This window comes from Thunnus albacares, chromosome 7 (genome assembly GCF_914725855.1).
Source record: "Thunnus albacares chromosome 7, fThuAlb1.1, whole genome shotgun sequence".
NCBI lineage: Eukaryota > Metazoa > Chordata > Actinopteri > Scombriformes > Scombridae > Thunnus > Thunnus albacares.
The window spans coordinates 35,461,828-35,485,083 of record NC_058112.1 but is presented as its reverse complement, the minus strand read 5'-3'; the positions used below and the strand labels follow the sequence as shown (position 1 = coordinate 35,485,083).

The 23,256-nt window shown below is 41.9% G+C and overlaps 1 protein-coding gene across 1 annotated transcript in view; it reads left to right on the top strand.

Annotated features, from left to right (window-relative positions):
* Positions 1-1,186: 1,186 nt before the first annotated feature.
* The window catches only part of lamb1a (laminin, beta 1a), a 31,740-nt gene continuing 9,670 nt past the window's right edge, over positions 1,187-23,256 (top strand). The window contains exons 1-20 of the mRNA XM_044356619.1: positions 1,187-1,318; positions 2,530-2,729; positions 4,288-4,426; positions 7,669-7,742; positions 8,094-8,282; positions 8,394-8,457; positions 8,911-9,113; positions 9,197-9,317; positions 9,904-10,092; positions 13,582-13,758; positions 13,908-14,020; positions 14,164-14,243; positions 14,429-14,564; positions 15,128-15,286; positions 15,436-15,563; positions 16,550-16,670; positions 17,873-18,074; positions 19,992-20,135; positions 21,282-21,513; positions 22,189-22,352. Of these exons, the coding sequence (XP_044212554.1) occupies positions 1,300-1,318; positions 2,530-2,729; positions 4,288-4,426; positions 7,669-7,742; positions 8,094-8,282; positions 8,394-8,457; positions 8,911-9,113; positions 9,197-9,317; positions 9,904-10,092; positions 13,582-13,758; positions 13,908-14,020; positions 14,164-14,243; positions 14,429-14,564; positions 15,128-15,286; positions 15,436-15,563; positions 16,550-16,670; positions 17,873-18,074; positions 19,992-20,135; positions 21,282-21,513; positions 22,189-22,352 (2,854 nt within the window). The 5' untranslated portion in view covers positions 1,187-1,299. The remainder of the gene's footprint in view (positions 1,319-2,529; positions 2,730-4,287; positions 4,427-7,668; positions 7,743-8,093; positions 8,283-8,393; positions 8,458-8,910; positions 9,114-9,196; positions 9,318-9,903; positions 10,093-13,581; positions 13,759-13,907; positions 14,021-14,163; positions 14,244-14,428; positions 14,565-15,127; positions 15,287-15,435; positions 15,564-16,549; positions 16,671-17,872; positions 18,075-19,991; positions 20,136-21,281; positions 21,514-22,188; positions 22,353-23,256) is intronic.

Below are 23,256 nucleotides of genomic sequence, written 5' to 3'. Positions count from 1 at the left end.
ATGCAGTTACATGCAGTTACATGCAGTCATATGCAGTTACATGCAGTTACATGCAGTTACATGCAGCTACATGCAGTCACATGCAGTTACATGCAGTTACATGCAGCTACATGCAGTCACATGCAGTTACATGCAGTTACATGCAGCTACATGCAGTTACATGCAGCTACATGCAGTCACATGCAGTTACATGCAGTCACATGCAGTTACATGCAGTTACATGCAGTTACATGCAGTTACATGCAGTCACATGCAGTTACATGCAGCTACATGCAGTTACATGCAGCTACATGCAGTCACATGCAGTTACATGCAGTTACATGCAGTTACATGCAGTTACATGCAGTCACATGCAGTCATATGCAGTTACATGCAGTTACATGCAGTGTGCCAGCGGATCATTACATCAACACAGAGAGGAGAGAAAGAATACTGTCAATCACAAAGCTGAAAACATTCAGTGTCTATAAGCTTAAAAACTATTTGAGAAACTGGTTACAAACATTTGTAACATTTGTAAACATAGATAACTTTAAATATCTAAACAAATAATTAAAAATATACAAAAGGTAATGCAAAAGCAAAAAAAGAAAAAATGACTGAGGAAGTGAGACGGCGGACAGCAGATTGGTTCAGTATGATCACAGATGGTTTGTGGTTTCACTCCAATCATCTCTGAACAGATCTGAACAAACAATATAAATATATATATTTAAAAAACTTTCAACTGAAGGTGAAACTCAGACAGAAAGTGAGTTGATTTAATTTCACACCTTAAAGTATTTTTGTTGTTATTGTGCTTTATTATTTTATCTTTATAAATGTACTATTTGGTTCCGTTTCAGTGTTTAAGAGCTCACAGTCTTGCAGTTAGAATTCTATATTTATTATATGTAATGTTTACACTCAGCTGCCAGTTTATTAGGAACCTCCAGCTAATGCTAATGCTAATCATAATGCTGACCTTTTATTCATCTGATGTTTAACTGCATTAAATACTGAGAGTCCTTCTCACTTATATCAATCAGAGACTTTGATGTTTTATACAATTGTTTGTTGTCAGTGTAAATAAATAAATAAAGTCGGACTGCCAACATGACCGAACACTTTTATTTTGAAAGTTCCCCCGGATGTTGCATGTCGTGTACTTGCCGGTGTATCTGTGGGGGCGGGACCTGACTATCTGCAGGTCCGTGGGGGTCTGCGGAGGTTCAGACGCTGTGCGGGTCTTCAGAGTTCCGGACGGGTCGCGGTTTGCTGGACTTCAGGTTTCACAGCTTCAGGTTCTGGATCGGCAGCATGTTGCAGCTGCTGCTCGGTGAGTTCACTTTAAATGTTTGTTCTCGATCAGCTGCTCAGTAAAGTTTCATTTCTGAGTCCTGAGATCTTTGAATCTTTGATCTGATTCACTTTCCTTTGTTACAAACTGATTTTTGTTTTGAGATCAATAATCACGCGATCAATCAATCAGTTCACACAAACATTCACTTCAAAATGTTTTTAGTTTTTTTTTAACCAACATGAAAAACAGAATTTCACCTTCAGCTCCTGAATCAACCGTGACGTCATTTTTTCTCACCTAAATTAAAAATCGATCGGTTTCTAATTACTGATCAATCATTTAAGTAATTTATTAATCAAAGTCCCAAATAGTCTCCCCTGCTTTTCTATCACACTCTGAATATGATTATATGACATAATAAACAGCTTCAGACTGAATGTAACATTAAAGAAGGAAGTTTGTTTTTACTACTTATGATGTTTAATAAACTGAAATTAATTAAGATGTAAAGGTTAAATGTAGAATAATTAGTAATGAAATCTTGACTGTTTCATACACAAACATACATGTTACATTAAAATGAATTTGTAAATCAGTTACAAAGTTTATTTGTTTAAAACCTTGAAGTTATTTTCATAAAACACAAAGAGACACGAAGGAGAGAAACGATGAGATATAAAGAGACAGAAACAGAGTTTAAGAGTAAAATGAAGTAGAAAAAATAAACTCAAAGAAGAAGAAGACGAAGAAGAAGAAGAAGAAGAAAAGGAGAAAAGAAGAAGAAGAAAAGAAGAAGAAGAAGAAGAAGAAGAAGAGAGTTCTCATAAAGTAAAAAGTTTTAAACAAATGAAAAACATTTAAAGGAACCAGAGCGACAGGATCAATAACTGATCTGAATCAAAACAAGGTTTTTAGATTTTCTAAAAGTTTGATAAGTTTTCATGAAGCTCTGTGATTGAATCACTGCAGTCTGTTAATCAGTCAATGATTGATCAGTTAATGATTGATCAGTTAATGATCAATCATTGACTGCAGCTGCTGTTAACTCACAGACTCTAAATACAACCGTCAGTGAGAAAACTGACATCACTCTTCTTCGTTTGTGTCATTATTTACCTGTCAATCAAACAGTGGGTGGGGCTTCAACACCCGACTTCACTGTTAACAGTTTCACGTTGAAATCAGAGCAGCGTCCCAGTTTGACCTCTGACCTCAGTTCACTTTTTAAAATAGTCTTGTGCTCTCAGCGTTGCAGGTGTTTACCTGTGCCCAGGTGGGCAGGGCCCAGGAGGACAGCAGCCTCCCGGAGCTCAGTGACGTCTGCACTGAAGGCAGCTGTTACCCGGCAACAGGAGACCTTCTGATTGGCCGGGCCCACCAGCTGTTGTCTACCTCCACCTGTGGACTGAACCGACCCGAACCTTTCTGCATCGTCAGCCACCTGCAGGTAAACAACACCTAAACAACACAAACTGCAGGTAAACAACACCTAAACAACACAAACTGCAGGTAAACAACACACAGTGCAGGTAAACAACACCTGAACAACACACAGTGCAGGTAAACAACACCTGAACAACACACAGTGCAGGTAAACAACACACAGTGCAGGTAAACAACACCTAAACAACACAAACTGCAGGTAAACAACACCTGAACAACACACAGTGCAGGTAAACAACACACAGTGCAGGTAAACAACACCTAAACAACACAAACTGCAGGTAAACAACACCTGAACAACACACAGTGCAGGTAAACAACACCTGAACAACACAAACTGCAGGTAAACAACACCTGAACAACACAAACTGCAGGTAAACAACACCTTAACAACACACACTGCAGGTAAACAACACCTAAACAACACAAACTGCAGGTAAACAACACCTGAACAACACAAACTGCAGGTAAACAACACCTGAACAACACAAACTGCAGGTAAACAACACCTGAACAACACAAACTGCAGGTAAACAACACCTAAACAACACAAACTGCAGGTAAACAACACCTAAACAACACAAACTGCAGGTAAACAACACCTAAACAACACACACTGCGGGTAAACAACACCTAAACAACACACAATGCGGGTAAACAACACCTAAACAACACACACTGCAGATAAACAACACCTAAACAACACAAACTGCAGGTAAACAACACCTTAACAACACAAACTACAGGTAAACAACACCTGAACAACACAAACTGCAGGTAAACAACACCTAAACAACACAAACTGCAGGTAAACATCAACAACACATTCTTCAACCCAAACCTGTCACAGTTCTGGTGTTTTCAGTGTTTCACAGGTCTGAAGCGTCCATTAGTCCTGCAGTAGACTGTCACTAGAGTTCAGAGATGAAAACAGTGAGTCAGTGAGTGAAAGGACAGGAAACACAAACGTTTAATCAAAATGAATGAAGGCAAATTAATTTAAATGTCAGTCAGTAAACATCTTCCTGTTTTCTGTCTAAACATGTGTTAGTTTTGGCCTCATGCCGTGTTTGTCTGCTTCACCCTGATTGTATGGTCAGTGTGTTTAGTTAATGTGTGTGTGTGTGTGTTTGTGTGTGTGTGTGTGTGTGTGTGTGTGTGTGTGTGTGTGTGTGTGTGTGTGTGTTGGGGGGGGGGTGTTACAGTCTGGAGTGTTTCCTGTGTAGGATGGTCCCCTATAAGGAAGTGTTGATCTTTGTGCAGCTGTGCAGAGAACACACAGAACTCCTTTAAGGTTCAAACTGAAGCTGTCCAATCAGATCACATCATGTTGAGAGATGAAACGGAGCACGCTCAGTGTGAAGCTGTTGTGTCTGTAAACACTGAAGAGTTTCTTTTTGTTTGATGCAGGAAGTGATTCAGAGTCAGAAAGTTTCCTCGTATCTCCACTGAACCCATAAAGACCACCAGCAGTGAGGAATCTGAGGAATGTCTCTCATCATTAACCCTCCCCCCGTTTCTCTCCCTCTCTCTGCCCCCCCCCCCCCTTTACTTTCTGTCAGGAGGAGAAGAAGTGTTTCTTGTGCGACTCGGTGGCGTCCTACGATGAGCTGACCAATCAGACGAGCAGCCATCGTATTGAGAATGTCGTCACCACATTTGCTCCAAACAGACTGAAGACCTGGTGGCAGTCAGAGAACGGTAAATCCTGAGGGGGGGGGCTGGGTTGGTTGTTTTAGGTTCCAGTGAGAACAGATCCAGAAAGTTCAGTTTAAAAACAGATGAATGTGTTTAGTGGGGATTAAGGTTGGGTTATATTGTATCAGACACCAAAACACCTTACAGCGGTTTGTAAAGCTCAGACAGGATTTTACAAAGTTATCACGGCAGGTATTTAATCTTTCACCATGATGATTGCAGGGTGAACAGTAGAAATATGACGTTCATGTTACAACATAATACCAGGAATGTGCGCTTGCACAAATGTGATTGGCTAACACACTGCCTCGGATGACATCATGTTGCGTTGCAGGAAGTGGAACCAGATTCTGGACGACCCAGTGTTGTTTTGCTGGAGCTCTCTGTAATGAAATGTACCGCCCCATCAAATGAATGGGAAGCGACGTTTCCACAGAGCTAATGTCAGTCTGAATGTGGCCTCAGGCCTTCATAAATCCTTGATTAGAGGCTTTCAAACTGTGGGGGTGTGTTTGACCAGAGGGGGAAATTATCAGAGGTTGTTTCCACTGCAGGAACTTTCCCACCAGATCAAGAACTCAGAAAGTTTACTTGAGTTTGAAGAAGGAAGCACATTCAGTTCCAAGTGTAAAAACATTTGTGGGAGGTCTGACCATCTCTGATTGGTCAAACACTGACAGTGTGGCTTCTTCAACTTGTACACAGCTTCATTCATAAAACAAGGAAGGACTCTAGTATTGATTTAAGTCTAGTCAAGTCAGTTTTATTTATATAGCGACAAATCACAACAGACGTTATCTCAGAGCAGTTATCACATAGAGCAGATGTAGACCAAACTCTTTAATTTCCATCCTGCATTCTGGACCAGCTGGAGAGTCTTTAGAGACTTGTTAGGGCAGCCTGATAATAAGGAATTGCAATAATCCAGCCTAGAAGTAACAAATGGGTGGACTAGTTTTTCTGCATCTTTTAGGGACAGGATGTGATTTTTGTGATATTACGTAAGTGAAAAAAGGCAGTCCTTGAAATTTGATTTATGTGGGAGTTAAAGGACATATCCTGATCAAAGATAACTCCCAGATTCCTTACGGTGGTGCTGGAGGCCAGGGTAATGCCATCCAGAGTAGCTTTATCATTAGATAATGTGTTTCTAAGGTGTTTAGGGCCAAGCACAATAACTTCAGTTTTATCTGAGTTTAGTAGCAGAAAATTGCAGGTCATCCAGGTCTTTATGTCGTTAAGGCATGCTTGGAGTTTGTTTAACTGATTGGGTTCATCAGGCTTCATTGATAAATATAATTGGGTATCATCTGCGTAACAATGAACATTTATGGAGTGTTTCCTAATAATATTACCTAAAGGAAGCATATATAAGGTGAATAGAATTGGTCCAAGTACAGAACCTTGTGGAACTCCGTGTCTAACTTTTGCCTTCATGGAGGATTCATCATTAACATGTACAAACTGAAATCGGTCTGATAAATAGGATTTAAACCAGCTTAATGCAGTTCCTTTAATGCCAATTAAATGTTCCAGTCTCTGTAATAGGATTTGATGGTCAATTGTGTCGAATGCAGCACTAAGATCTAACAGGACAAGTATAGAGACAAATCCTTTGTCTGATGCAGTTAGGAGGTCATTAGTGACTTTCACCAGTGCTGTCTCTGTGCTATGATGCCTCTAAATCCTGACTAAAAATCCTCAAATAAACTATTGTTATGTAGAAAGTCACATAACTGATTAGAGACTGCTTTCTCAAGGATCTTAGAGAGAAATGGAAGGTTAGATATAGGTCTATAATTGGCTAAAACACCTGAATCAAGAGTAGGCTTCTTAAGAAGAGGTTTAATTACAGCTACTTTAAAGGACTGTGGTACATAGCCTGTTACTAAAGGCAGACTGATCATATCTAGTAAAGAAGTGCTCACTAAGGGTAAGACTTCCTTAAGCAGCCTAGTTGGGGTCTAAGAGACAGGTTGATGGTTTAGATAAAGAAATCGTTGAAAGGTCAATTGGAGAGAAAAACAGTCTAATTACATATCAGGTTTTACGGCTGTTTCTAAGGTTCCTGTGTTTGGGGATAAATCGGTGCCTGTTACTACTGAGAGCTATAGGTAACCATGGATACATGGATTCTTCTAGTTTGGTGAAACTCCATATCCTTTCAAGTTTCCGCAATGTTTGCTTTAATTTGCAGGTTTGGGAGTTAAACCATGGAGCTAAGCTCTTATGTTTAATTATCTTCCTTTTTAAAGAGGCGATGGAATCGAGTGATATTTACAGTGAGCCTGCAGCACTATCAACAACTGTTATATTGAGACATGGCATTGAATTCAATGCTGATTGAATTGCTTCCTTAAATGTAGCTACAGTGATATCAGATAAACATCTAGTGAGGACATTTTTGCTTAATGGCATATAATAGGAATTCAAAAGTTAATGGTCCAATATGCCAAAAGACATTCCTGCATGTGAAAAGATGCAAAGCAACAGAATGAATGTTATATTCTACAAATAAGCTTTTTACTGAAAAGAATATATTTGGATGTAACCCCTTTGTAATGACCAACATTTTGATTAGTAACTGTATTTTAATTACATATTTTTTTCTCAATAACTGTCACGGATTACAATTACATTTATTTAGTCATTTATTTACGTAACGCTGTAACATGTAACTAGTTACTCACCAATACTGGCGGTAGCAAAAACAAAGCCATTGAATGAATGAAATTAAATGTTATTTTCTGATTGTTTCATGTTGTTTTGTTCTAAAACAGAAATAAAGGCATCAAACATATAGCAGATGATTTACTGCAGAGACAGACGCTCACTGCATTTCTGCTTTTCATTCATTCATCACATCCAACTCATGCAGCAGTAAATACCAAGAACAACAGGACAGATCTGTGTTGTTATTTTCTTATGTGTGAATGCCGCATTTTATTTTTTAATTTATCATGAGTCTAATCTGCAGGATCAAACAGGATGTTTAGTTCCTGAGATTAGGTCCTCTGGTTCCAAATTACCTGAACTTTTGGTCAAAACGGGGCCAAAGAGTCCTTCCAGCAGGCCTTTCCCATTCACTTCAATGCAGTTTTTCCAGAGGTTGATCACAGTAGCATCCAGTGGACATTAGAGGAACTGCAGCTGAGGAAACATACGGAGTACACACAGTTCCTTTTGATATATAGATTATTGATCTGTTGGTGTAATCTGATCAGATGTTGTGCTGCTGTCTGCAGGTCTGGAGAACGTCACCATCCAGCTGAATCTGGAGGCCGAGTTTCACTTCACACACCTCATCATGACCTTCAAGGTAAGCCACATAGCAGGAGACTCTGGGTAATCACAGACTGATGCTCTTGGTCGTTTCTGTAGTCTACCTGTAGTCTGTAGTCTGACTGTAGTCTGACTGTAGCTTGACAGTAGTCTGCTGTAGTCTACCTGTAGTCTGTAGTCTGACTGTAGCCAGCCTGTCGTCCGCCTGTAGTCTACCTGTAGCCTGTAGTCCACCTGTAGTCTGCCTGTAGCCTGTAGTCCACCTGTAGTCTGCCTGTAGTCTGTAGTCTACCTGTAGTCTGCCTGTAGTCTGCGATGTTGGTTCTCAGTGGGATCAGCAGTTACAGAATTAGAGGATGTTTTGTAATGTGATACAATCTTCCTGCAGACGTTTCGTCCAGCTGCCATGGTGATCGAGCGGTCAGCTGACTATGGGAACACCTGGCATGTGTACCGTTACTTCGCCTACGACTGCGAGACATCCTTCCCCTCCGTTTCCCAGGGTCCCATGCAGAAGGTCGATGATGTCATCTGTGACTCACGTTACTCTGACATTGAGCCGTCTACTGAGGGAGAGGTAAATGATGTCATAACTCACCTTTGTGATGTCACTGTGATGTCATCTTTGTTTCTAGCTATTCAGTTCAACAGGTCAATAAGTTGGTGAAATGTCCTTTTTTTCTTTCAGGTGATTTTCAGAGTCCTGGATCCAGCGTTCCAAATCGATGACCCGTACAGCCCCAGAATCCAGAGTATGCCCCCCTACATTGATCATGTGACCGCAGTCTGAATAAAGACAGGGTTGATCTGTTATTGACCCATTATTGATCTGTTATTGACCCATTATTGACCTGTTATTGACCCAATATTGACCCATTATTGATCTGTTATTGACCCATTATTGACCTGTTATTGATCTGTTATTGACCCAATATTGATCTGTTATTGACCCAATATTGACCCAATATTGATCTGTTATTGACCCATTATTGACCTGTTATTGATCTGTTATTGACCCATTATTGACCTGTTATTGACCCAAAATTGATCTGTTATTGACCCATTATTGACCTGTTATTGACCCAAAATTGATCTGTTATTGACCCATTATTGACCTGTTATTGATCTGTTATTGATCTGTTATTGACCCATTATTGACCTGTTGTTGACCTCTTATTGTCCTGTTATTGATAACTGTCGTTCAGACATGTTGAAGATCACCAACCTAAGAGTGAAGTTCACCAAACTGCACACGCTCGGAGACAACCTGCTGGACTCTCGTATGGAGATCAAAGAGAAGTATTACTACGCTGTCTACGACATGGTGGTCCGAGGAAACTGCTTCTGCTATGGACACGCCTCTGAGTGTGCCCCCATTCAGGGAGCCAGCCAGACCAGGGAGGGCATGGTGAGTCTTGAAGGGGGCAGGGTGAGTCCTGGGTATGTAAATATTGATTGGTTATTGATAATTGTATGTGTGTGTGTCTCCAGGTTCACGGTCACTGCATGTGTAATCACAACACCAAAGGTCTGAACTGTGAACAATGTCAGGATTTCTACCATGACTTGCCCTGGAGACCAGCTGAGGGACGCAACACCAATGCCTGCAAGAGTGAGTCTCTACTGGTTTCTACTAGTTTCCACTGTTGTGTACTGGTTTCTGTGTGTCTCAACTGGGAACTGACAAGTACAAACACAGTCTCTGCTGGTTTATTGTGGACTGCAGTACTAAAATAATACCTGCGGTCCTGTTTGTGTTTCTGAAATGATCCTGAAGATAGTCGAGGATTAAACAGCACATTTACATTTACTGGTTTAAAATCTGTACTGATGTGGAAGTCAAATGTGTTACTGCTCGTCCTGTTTCAGTCTGTTTTATATTGATCAATAATCAAGGCACATTTATTTGCACAGCACATTTCAACAAGGCAGTTCAAAGTGCTTTACTTAAAACATAAAAGGCATCAAGACAAAATGTAAAAGATACATTTAAATACAATCAAAGTTAAATAGAAAATGAAAACAAGCTGAAATAGAATAAGATATAAATCAGGAGAATAAAAGTTAGAGTGCAGTGCGAGATATTAATGAAAAGATCAGGAAACAGCTGCAACAGATAAAATGGATAACCAATGAATTTGACCTGAATTCTGTCACTCTGTTGACTGACTGCATTTCTTCTTCTGTGGTGTCTTTAGAGTGTAACTGCAACCAGCACTCGGACTCCTGTCACTTTGACATGGCCGTGTTCGTGGCTTCAGGAAATGTCAGCGGAGGCGTCTGTGATGACTGTCAACACAACACAGCCGGACACAACTGTGAGCAGTGTCAACCATTTTACTTCCAACATCCCGAGAGAGACGTCAGAGACCCCAACATCTGTCAGCGTGAGTCCAAATTGTCTCATTAGTTTTTCTAAAAAAAAAAAAAACAACTCAACATTGTAAACAGTTTGACTTCCAACCTCCTGAGAGAGACATCAGAGAGAGGGAATATCTTTTTGAAGAATGGTGTTCATCCCTCCAGAGGAGTTCCAGAGACTATAAGATCAATGCCAAGGCTGAGGAACACCATTCTTCATAAAGATCTTCCTCATGTGGTGTTGTGATGATGATGATGGAGAGCGCTGTCTAACACGTCAGCTGGGTTGAGATCTGGTGACTGTGAAGGTCATAACATATGATTCACATCATTTAATACACATCAAACCATTCATTGTCATCCTGGAAGAGACCACTCCCATCAGGATAGACATGTTTCATCACAGGATAAAGCTGATCACTCACAACTACTTTGTATTGATTAGCAGACCCCCTCACTGTAGGGGTCCAGCATTCAGACCTGGACCAGTTTTTCCTTTAATGTGTCACCATCTGTATATATAAATATATGTCATTTAAGTTACATATACATATTAACTTTATACAAAAATACAAATGACACAGATGTGATATAAGAGGATTTATAGCCAATTAAGAAAAGAGGAAAAAAAGAAAAAACATATACATACATAAATACATACATACATACATACATACTTACATACATACACACACACATACATACATACATACATACACACATACATACATACATACATACATACATACATACATACATACATACATACATAAATACATACATACATACATACATACATACATACATACATACATACATACAGACATACAGACATACACATACATACATACATACATACATACATACATACTTACATACATACACACACATACATACATACACACACACATACATACATACATACATACATACATAAATACATACATACATACATACATACATACTTACATACATACACACACACATACATACATACACACACACATACATACATACATACATACATACATAAATACATACATACATACATACATACATACATACAGACAGACATACACATACATACATACTTACATATATACATACAGACAGACATACACACACCCATCCTGTCCACTAGTACCCTATACCCTCTCTAAGATGTTGCATCTCTAATGTAAGCCAGAGAAATCTGCCATATTTGGCTAGTTTTGCTTGGGATTTTATTTACCCTGACAATCATATTTTCAGAGGCAGCAGTCTATGTCATGAGTTTAAGCCACTCTGTAAACTCTGTGGGTTCTTCCAGATGTGTAGAATAAGCCTGGCCACTAAAATAAAACCTGTTACTGTCAGTCCAAGTTCTGCTTTAGTAAGGCCTGCTGGCACAAGAGATTTTTCCACTAACAGACATAGTTTCTAGTAGAGGTTGTTTGAGTGACCCTTCGAGGTTTTTCAGTACCACTTTCCAAAAAGGCAGTAACATGGGACAGTCCCATAGAGCATGCAGAAATGTGCCCACTTCTTTGTTACATTTCCAACATTTATTGTCCTGGGTTTAACCCAATTTAAACAGTTTCAGGGGTGTAAAATAATATCTCTGTTTATAAAGCAAGGAATCTCTGTCTGTCTGTCTGTCTGTCTGTCTGTCTGTCTGTCTGTCTGTATGTATGTGTGTATGTATGTATGTATGTGTGTATTTTTGTCCTTCACATATCTCAAGAACTGTTCATCTGATACTTCATACCTGGCAGGTGGATTGCTGGGGAAATGACGAAGTGCAGTGTCAATGTAAAGTCAATGTAAAGTTGTCTGGATGAGCGGTTCTCAAGAAATATATAAAAATACCTCATAAATGACGTTGATAACATTGATTTGCTTCTTCTTCTGCCCATGGAGTCAACAAGCTTAAATATAGACCACGCCACTCTGTCATTGCAACCCACATTGTGGTCAGAGGTGGGATTACATCCATAGTGATAAGAACAACCATAGCGAATGAACTGAAAAAGTTTAGAGAATTCAGCTCTATTCCTGTTCCTCACATGCAGAAACTTTGTATGTATGTTGAAGACATAGTGCAGAATGTCTCAGGCACGTTTTGAATGGGCACTACAGTTCATCCCATTAACTACAGCTCAACTCAAAACTGTACTCTCCAGATATTCTGTGTGGGAGGTGTTTAGGGAGAATTGGTAAATTATAGTGTCTACTGATAGCCTGCATGTAGGCATTTAGGGAACATCGGTAAATTGCAGAGTCTACCAATAGTCTGCATGAGAGGCATTTAGGGAACATGGGTAAATTATAGTGTGTACTGATAGTCTGCATGTGAGGCGTTTAGGGAAGGGATACAACTCTCTCTAGGTACTGAGAAATCGGCCCATTCCAATCAGGCACATTTTGAACGGGCACTGCACTAGTCTATGTACAATTTTATAATGGATAAACTCACTTCTTGTATCCCTTGTAGTCCAACCTACATTTGAGATCACATCCTGCCATAAGTCTTCCCTAATCTCACTACCAAGATCCTTTTGCCATATTAGTCTCAAGCTTCCACACATTCTAGTTTGAATATTTAACATTTTCCCTATAAAATATTGAAGCAGAGTGTAGAGTATGAGGAGAATTTAGAAACTCTTGAACCTTATTCTCTTCTTCCTCTTCCCTTTTCAGTCAAAAGACACATCTCGTGCTGCTCCTCAGCTGTAAATACCTCCAGAAATCCCCTTTATCAGTTAAATTAAATTGTTCTTTAAGGTCCTCAAATGACATTAATAAATGATCTCTGTAGAGATCATTGACAACACATATCCCTTTTGCCAACCATGTATCCCATAAAAATACCTTTTACCTTGGAGAGATTGAGGGGTTTTTCCATATGGAGCAGTAGCTTTGTTTTTACTGTGAAACCCTCTAAAATCTTGTGTGCCCTTGCCCGTGCCCACTGGGCGTGTTGTAAAATTGGGTTTCCTTCTTCTGTCTGTTTTGCTGTGTTCTTCTGTGATAATAGTTCCACAACACCAAGTGGAGCCACAGGTGCCCCCTCCATCTTTACCCACATGGAGTTGGACTCATAATTTGCTGTCTTGCTAGCTTATTCATTTCAAATGCTATGTTATATACAGTAATTCTATATTTGGGAGAGCCAATCCACCATTATCTTGAGTTTTTTCAGACCCATCCTGGGCTTTTTTCCATTCCATAAAAACTCCTTAATCAGAGGGATATATTGAATGAAGAATCTGTAAGAGATGGTTACTAGTATTATTACAGAGATATAACTGAATTGTGGAGCATCCACCATCTCATGCCTGACTCGATTTGATATATCTTTAAACAAATGACCAACAGTCCTGTCAGGATGTTTGAGCCTGTTTCCTTTTCTTTGAGATGTTATTGTGAACGTGATGATGTCACTGTTATGTGCAAAACTTCCTGTCGAAAATACTTCACTTGACCTGAAGTCTCAGTTTAAATGTTTGAAGTTTGTGCTGTGTGTGTCTCCGTAGCCTGTAACTGTGACCCTCTGGGCTCTCTGAATGGAGGAATGTGTGACAGGATGACGGATGTTCGAGCCGGACTGATCGCTGGTCAGTGCCGCTGCAAAGCCAACGTGGAGGGAGAACGCTGCGAGCGCTGCAAACAGGCGCACTACGGGCTGACTGACGAGCCTGAAGGCTGCAAGGGTACAATATGATCCACAACACCTGTACGATATGCACATGTATATGTATATATATGTACATGTGAGTATGTATATATGCATATACATATATACATACATATACACGTGTGTGTGTGTGTATAGATGGATAAAGATGTGTTTGTGTTTCAGCATGCACCTGTAGCCCTCTGGGAACGGTTCCTGGAGGAAACCCCTGCGACAGTGAAACAGGAAGCTGCTTCTGTAAACGACTGGTGATTGGACGAGACTGTGACCAGTGTGTGGTGAGAAAATACACACACACAGATACAGTTTTTGTTGTGTGTGTTCATTTCCTCTCACAGCTTGAAATCAAGTTTTTAGAGACAGAAACAACTTAATGACACATTGTCTAACATCTGCTCTGTGTGTGTGTGTGTGTGTACAGTCTGAACACTGGGGTCTCAGTAATGATTTGGACGGCTGCAGACCATGTGACTGTGATCTGGGAGGAGCCATCAACAACCAGTGAGTTCACATCCAAATAACAGCTAACAGTTAACATTTAACTGCTAAGGGCCCTCCCTGTTGTGGCCCTCAGGTGTCGTGGCCCTCCCTGTTGTGGCCCTCAGGTGTCATGGCCCTCCCTGTTGCGGGTTCTCTTTCAGTTCATTTTATTTTCCTGACATTCTTCATTTCCTGTCGTCCTGCAGGTGTGATCAGCTGACCGGTCAGTGCGTCTGCAGAGATCACATGTTTGGTCGTCGCTGTGATCAGGTCGAGTCTGGATTCTACTTCATTGCTCTGGATCACTACACCTACGAGGCTGAGGATGCCAAGTTGGGACCTGTGAGTCATATTTCAACCTTCAACCTCTCTTTGTCTTTGAATCCCATTGCAGGGGATCAGGATCTATCACAAGATCTGTACCAGTATGACCGATGGCCAGTACACCACTGCTGCTGCTTGTACAAAATGAGGACATTTCACCCATTTTGGCATCTTTAAACTGGATTTTTGATCCAGTGATTTTCTCTTTTAGAATCAAGTTTAAACAGCATTTTGTTCAAAAAGCAGCTTTCTGTTGGTTTTGATGATTCTGCTTAAAGCTGGTTTAGATCAGAGCTCAGACTGTTGTTGCTGAAGATTAAAGGTCAGGTCTTGTTATTTGCTCTATAAATAAATATTTATTTTCCTTTTCTCTGCTGATGATACGTCCTGTATTCTATCGGCTCTTCCTTCTCCCCCAGACTTATTTTATTCATTTAAAGTTTGCTCTTAACTCCAAAAGCACGAAATATCTGCAAGAGCTCACAGCTTTAAAAGTCTTGATTTTGACTTGATGCTTCCATATGAAAAATAATCAAATGTGCCAGTTCTTCAGTTTTCATTACTTCATGTTGTGTCTTTAGGGAGTGATGGTGGTCCCGAGGCCCCACCCTCTGGACCGCAGTCCCACCTGGACGGGTGTGGGCCTGGTCAACGTCCCAGAGGGGGCCTTCCTGGAGTTCACTGTCGACAACATCCCTCACTCCATGGAGTACGACATCCTCATCCGCTACGAGCCTCAGGTAGGCCGCTGTCAGCCAGGTGTAGCCCCGCCCACCAGCAGAACCCAGACCATGGGATTGGATGCTGACGTCCCTCTGTTTGATTAACGTTGCATTACAGAGACTAAAGTTTTGTCCTTAAACCTCTGATGTGTGTGTTGGACCTCCAGCTGCCTGACCAATGGGAGGAGGTTCTGATGACGGTGATGAGACCTGGCCCAATCAGAGCAGACAGCCGCTGTGTCAACACCGTACCAGACGACGACCACCAGATGATCTCGCTTCATCCCGGCTCACGGTAAAGTTCAGCAGCAAATCCTGTTTTCTAAAATGAGATGGATCGTGTCGATGTAACATATTCATGTAGAACATAGTGTTTTCCCGAGGTTCACTGCGTTATTAACTGACACACTGCAGCCTGTATTGTACATTTACTGCCACTCTGACAACTTACTGCTAACCTTTTCCTTTGCTCCGCTCACACTCACTGTCACGTTTTCTGTTGCTTGCTCTCTCCACTCGCTCAACTACACACTCGCTACGCACACATATTATGCACTGCCCTATTCCTTAACGGAGCCACGCTACTCTCATAACAGTACCTTTCATGTCGATGTCCTTTGAAGAATGAAGAGAGGGAGGATGACTCAAAAAAATCCACAATAATGCAGGGTGTTGTTGTGCTTTCACACTGTGCGAGTGAAAATCATTAGTAGCCTATTACCAATTTACTTCACTTCACTTCACTTCTATTTTATTTATATAGCGCCATATCATAACAGAAGTCATCTTAGGGCTTTTTTCACATAGAGCAGGTCGAACTCTTTAATTTACAGAGACCCAACATTCCTCCATGAGCAGCACTTGGTGACAGCAGCAGGAAAAACTCCCCTTTAACAGGAAGAAACATCAAGCAGAACTGGACTCGAGGTGGACGCCATCTGCCTCGACCGGCTGGGTTGAGAGAGAAAGAGGGAGAGACAAAGAAGCATAATAACAATAGCAACAATAATAATTATAGAAATATGGCTAATAATAATAATAGCAGGTGTGGGTGTCAAGCAGGACTACGGCAGCATGGGGTTCCTGCAGCCACGGTCCATAGAAGCCTGCGATCCATAATTAGGGTTCCACGACCCTGATCCACACCAGTGTTCCTACAGTACCATCTCCTGGCTCTAAATCTCGATTAAAGAGTTCTCCTGGTTGTGTTTAGCATAAAGTGTAATGTTTAAACTGCTTGGTGAGTCAAGAGGTTTTCCTGCATCCTGTCTTTCTCTTCAGGTACGTGGTTCTTCCCAGACCAGTATGTTTTGAATCTGGTCTGAACTACACAGTCCGCCTCAGTCTACTGCTGTACTCAGCCCTCAGCGACGTCCAGTCTCCATACACGCTCATCGACTCGGTGAGGAAACTCATTTACAAATTATAAAGGAAACCATATGTCAACATGATGTTCAGCTCCTAGAGTTGTGAGTATAAAGTTGATGTTTGGTGTCTGGGCTCTGACCTCATAACTGACCTCTGACCTCAAGCTCAGCACAGCAGAGGTTGGGGAGTGATGTTAATAACTTATATGTAACTCAGTCATATGACCTACATGTGACATCGATATTTAAACATTTAAATATCTGAAGAAACTTCTTCGGGTCTAAAAACTATTAATCAGTCCTGTGAGATCTGAAGCTTGATCTCACAGAGAGGGGAGGGAGACGACCGTCAGAGAGGGGAGGGAGACGACCGTCACAGAGAGGGGAGGGAGACGACCATCGCAGAGAGGGGAGGGAGACGACCGTCGCAGAGAGGGGAGGGAGACGACCGTCGCAGAGAGGGGAGGGAGACGACCGTCACAGAGAGGGGAGGGAGACGACCGCCACAGAGAGGGGAGGGAGACGACCGTCACAGAGAGGGGAGGGAGACGACCGCCACAGAGAGGGGAGGGAGACGACCGTCACAGAGAGGGGAGGGAGACGACCGTCAGAGAGGGGAGGGAGACGACCGCCACAGAGAGGGGAGGGAGACGACCGTCAGAGAGGGGAGGGAGACGACCGTCAGAGAGGGGAGGGAGACGACCATCGCAGAGAGGGGAGGGAGACGACCATCGCAGAGAGGGGAGGGAGACGACTGCCACAGAGAGGGGAGGGAGACGACCGTCAGAGAGGGGAGGGAGACGACCGTCACAGAGAGGGGAGGGAGACGACCGCCACAGAGAGGGGAGGGAGACGACCGTCACAGTCATAGTGTTACACTCATTTGTTCACATGAAAAGTTACAGAAATAGTCAAGAATGACAAAGAAGATCAGTGAGAGAAGTTGAAACCCAGACTCCTTCCTCACCTTCACACAGCTGAACAATCACGGTGTGAAACGGGTGTGAATGTCAGCTTGTCTGTTTCGGAGAGTTACAGAAATGGCCATGCATGACCCCCCCATATCCACTGTTGGGAAGGGAGTTTAATGGGCATTTCCACCCTCTGACAAGCATATCTGAAGGAGTATACAACCACCTTTAGACCTGGATTACTGAGGGTCCTCAGAGCCAGGATCAGTTAAAGACACTTGTAGACAGTGTTCTTTCTGTCAGTCTCATGGTTTTCTTCCTCTCAGATCGTGCTGATGCCTCACTGTAAGAACTTGGAGATCTTCACGCCATCAGAGGGAGGAGACTCCAGCGGGAGCAGCGGCTGGGACACTTTTCAGCGTTATCGTTGTCTAGAGAACAGCCAGGGCGTCATCAAGTCTCCGATGACCGACATCTGCAGAAACTTCATCTTCAGCATCTCCGCCATGCTACACCAAGGAGCCAAAGGTACACCAGTCCACTTTATGCCTGCTGACTCCACCTTTACAATCTCACACTATCCTTTACAATTCTTTATGAACCTTTACAAGTCTTTATGGTCCTTTATGAGCCTTTACTAGCCCTTACCTGCCTTTACAGTTCTTTATGAGCCTTTACTAACCCTTACATGTCTTTACAGTTCTTTATGAGCCTTTACTAACCCTTACCTGCCTTTACAGTTCTTTATGAGCCTTTACTAACCCTTACATGTCTTTACAGTTCTTTATGAACCTTTACTAGCCCTTACCTGCCTTTACAGTTCTTTATGAGCCTTTACTAACCCTTACATGTCTTTACAGTTCTTTATGAACCTTTACTAGCCCTTACCTGCCTTTACAGTTCTTTATGAGCCTTTACTAACCCTTACCTGCCTTTACAGTTCTTTATGAGCCTTTACTAACCCTTACCTGCCTTTACAGTTCTTTATGAGCCTTTACTAACCCTTACATGTCTTTACAGTTCTTTATGAACCTTTACTAGCCCTTACCTGCCTTTACAGTTCTTTATGAGCCTTTACTAACCCTTACATGTCTTTACAGTTCTTTATGAGCCTTTACTAACCCTTACCTGCCTTTACAGTTCTTTATGAGCCTTTACTAACCCTTACATGTCTTTACAGTTCTTTATGAACCTTTACTAGCCCTTACCTGCCTTTACAGTTCTTTATGAGCCTTTATGAGCCATTACGAACCTTTACAAATCTTTATGGTCCTTTATGAGCCCTTTATGAGCCTTTACTAACCCTTACCTGCCTTTACAGTTCTTTATGAGCCTTTACTAGCCCTTACCTGCCTTTACAGTTCTTTATGAGCCTTTACTAGCCCTTACCTGCCTTTACAGTTCTTTATGAGCCTTTACTAGCCCTTACATGTCTTTACAGTTCTTTATGAACCTTTACTAGCCCTTACCTGCCTTTACAAATTTTTATGAGTCTTAACGAGCCATTATGAACCTTAAGCAGACTTTAAGGAGCAATATGAGGTTCAGTTTTAAGCCCTCTGTTGTTAAAATGAACCACAAGAATTCAATCTATCAAATTAAAACAGATCTGTTCTTTAGTGGCTTGCATGAGTCATTTAGAAGAACTCTAAATAATATTGATGTTAAGGTTGCACAAGTCGATTTCTGGATTTCATTTGCACAAATACTTCCATAAATTCCAAAATCCATGAAAGTTTGATGAATGTCACACTCGCATGAACAAACCTGATGGAGTTGTAGGTGACGATGATGGAAATGGTCCTGCATGAGATCTGATGAGTCTCTGCTCTGCTGCTCAACTCTGACCCTTGACCTCTGTGGAATGAGAGTAGGAAGGAGGAATCCCCCTCAGGGTTTATTAAAACCTGGTTCTGCCACTCAGAGGATCAGAACAGATTCAGTTTATTTGATCTGTTTCAAGACTAAATATCACTGCAGACAGTCTCAATCACTTCAAATATTTTTGTTGGAGAAATGATGCAGGTCAGAGCTTGTGTTTGATTGGTTTAAAGAGGAGCTGCAGGTCAGCTGATCCTGTTGTATGGTTTAAACATCTCTGTCATCACATCGTCTTCTCTGAAATAAAGTCTGACTGCTGCTGAACATCTTCTGATCTCTGCCCTCTTCTCTTCAGTGGTTACATTATTTCTTTCTTTCTTTTCCTTCCTTTTGTTTCCGTTAATCTTCTCAGCATCACAGTTTCCGTCATGTTGATCCTCGACATCCAGTTTCACATCTAGAACAAGACTCGACGAGTTTCCTCTTCACATTCCAGAAACATCGTCACACCTCTCAGCTCATAAATTTGTCATCAGCGCTCACAGGATCTGTGGCTGTGAAGGAGAGTTTATTGTCGTCTTTGTATTGTTTAACATCTGTCCTGTGTTTGACTTCATTTCCCAGAATGCCAGTGTGACCCTCAGGGCTCTCTGAGTACTGTGTGTGATCCCAACGGGGGTCAGTGTCAATGTCGACCCAATGTGGTGGGCAGAAACTGTGACAGATGTGCTCCAGCTACATTCCAGTTCGGACCCAACGGCTGCAGAGGTAATCACGTGATTTATAATCAATACATACTGATAATTATCATTAAGATATGCATATATGATCGACAATGACAACATTCTGTATTTGTGCTCCAGCTACATTCCGGTTTGCAGAAGAGAACAGCTGCAGAGGTTCAGTCACATATAATAGGACATCATATATAATAGGACTTATGACTATTATCAATATACAGTATCAATCAAATGTTTGGTGTCCAAACTTTTATATATATATACAGTACTGTGCAAAAGTTTTAGACATTAAAAGTAAAGTGAGGATGCTCACAAAAATAATTCTATTAGGCTAATAGTTTTTATTTATCAATTAACTTCATACAAAGTGCAGAAAAGACAAGAAAACCTAAATGAAATCAATATCTGGTGTGACCATGCTTTGCCTTTAAAACAACACCGGCGCTCCTCGGCACACCTGCACACAGTTTTTCATGGTACTGGTCAGGTTGGTTGGAGAACTAGTTTCAGTTGTTCTGTGGATTCAGGCGTCTCAGCTGCTTCTGTCTCTTCATGTTAATCCCAGACTGACTCCATGATGTTGAGATCAAGGCTCTGTGGGGGCCAAACCATCTGTTGCAGGACTCCTTGTTCTTCTTGTCACTGAAGATGGTTCTTTATGACTCTGACTGTATGTTTGTGGTCGATGTCATGCTGCAGAATAAATTTGGAGCCCTTCAGACATCTCCCTGCATAATAGATAAGAATCTGAATATCTAAAGTACCTAAAATTTTTGCACAGTACTCTATATATATATATATATATATATATATATATGTATGTATATGTGTGTGTGTGTGTGTGTATATATTGATTGACTTAATGACAGAATCTCTTGTGTAGAAAATAAGGATGTTGAAGAGGTCAGAAATAGTTGTTGATTCGGTTAATTTCACTTTACCAACTCTCATCTCAAAAACAAGATGCACATCCACCAAATAAATCTGTGCTTCAGTCTGACTCAAGGTTTAGGAGGAGAAAGACACATGAACATGAATGTGGAAGGTTAATAAGTAGTACACAGTAATGTATTGGATATCATGCTTGTCCCCCTGATGATGTCTTTATAATTTCAGTTATCCTACAGTCATGAACCATTAAAACAGTGTGGGTTTATGGTTTTTGTGTTTGCAGCGTGTGAGTGTGACCCTCAGGGTTCACAGAGTCCGTTCTGTGATCAGCTGACCGGTCAGTGTGTCTGTGTTTCGGGAGCATACGGTCGTCAGTGTGACCGATGTCTGCCGGGCCACTGGGGCTTCCCTGCCTGCCGACCCTGCTCCTGTAATGGACACACCGAGGACTGCGACACCCACACCGGACGCTGCCTCGACTGCAGGGACCACAGCACAGGATACAGCTGTGAGAGGTGAGTCACAACTGTCATATAACACTGATAAACTGGGGACTAGTTGCAGAGGTCTGGGGTCCGGTTGCCAGATTCTGGGGTCCGGTTGCCAGATTCTGGGGTCTAGTTGCCAGATTCTGGGGTCTGGTTGCCAGATTCTGTGGTCCAGTTGCCAGATTCTGGGGTCCGGTTGCCAGATTCTGGGGTCCAGTTGCCAGATTCTGGGGTCCGGTTGCCAGATTCTGGGGTCCGGTTGCCAGATTCTGGGGTCTGGTTGCCAGATTCTGGGGTCCGGTTGCCAGATTCTGGGGTCTGGTTGCCTGAATCCTCCGGATGTACAGGAGGAATCTACAGGAGCTTCTACTGCCGTGTTTTCTCAGAGCAACAGTTCATCACTCAGGGTCCTCACCATCTGAGCTGACATCACTACAGTGTTGTCATGGTGATGGACAAGTCCTGACCCGGGCATCCTTTTCCCTGCGTGAGCACCAGCTCAGTCCAGGTGGAGCTTCAGGTGAAGCTTTGTTGCTTTGAGCAGCAGGTGGTTGCTTCTGTATCCAACATGTTCATGTGCAGCTTGAACGGCTCGTTCAGGTGTGACAGGGACGCAGCACTTGTAATGTTGATGTCACCTTAAAGAAACTGAATCTTCATTTAACAGTTCTCCTCATCACTTCCTGTCTCACCTCTGATCAGGTGTCTAGATGGTTACTATGGTGACCCGGTGCTGGGGTCAGGTGACCACTGTCGTCCCTGTATGTGTCCTGACGGCCCGGGCAGCCTGCGGCAGTTTGCGGGAAGTTGTTACCGCGGCGACGACTCCCAGCAGGCCATCTGTGTCTGCAACACTGGATATAGAGGTAAAAAACTTTATTAACACTGAGGTGAATACAGAGGTTAAACTTTGTTAAAGGTGACATATTATACTTCTTTTCCGTAAGTTAATGTAGGTCTGTGAGGTCCCCAAAACATGTCTTTGAAGTTTTTTTGCTGAAAATACCACTGAGATTATGCGTTCTAGCAACGCCTCCATGCCCCTCTGTTCCAGTCCTGTTCTCCATGGGCTGTTTCTGTGTGTTTGCAAATGAGCTGCAGCTCCTCACTCTGGAAACAGGTGTGAATCTCCGGCCACATGACTACAACAAGAGAGACGGAGGGCCGTTGACAGTATTCATATTCATACTGGAACTGCAACGGAGCTGCAGTAGTGTCACTAATACTAGTATAACGTTAATGCTAAGTGTATCTGAGGATCAGAATGGACGTGGCCCACAGTGGGCCACTTTATGGTCTGAGCAAGTTAGTTGCTCGTTGCTAATCAAAGTTACACAATGTTACCAGCAAAAGAAGTCCTGCAGTTTGACCATTTCTTTTTCACACATATATCTTTACCTTCATGGCATGTCTATCAAGAACATTTACAGCAGCAACACACACATACAATTTACAATTTCATTTAGTAGACACTTTTATCCAAAGTGACGTACATCTGAGAGTTGATACAACACAAGCAGGGATCTAGTCAGAGAGAGAGAACAACGCCAATAAGTGCCATAAAGCTAATTTCATGTCTAACAGGATGTAGGTGCCAACACATACCGGCGAGGACCATGGATCAGAACAGGCTAACATGTAACAACAAAGCTAGCTGAAAAAAACACCATCCAACCTACTACAGTCAGTATTTAGTTGGCTTCAAATGAGGCTTAACGTTCACACAGTTTCTCTTTACTGTCCCTCAATATTACAACATTAGTCCATTAT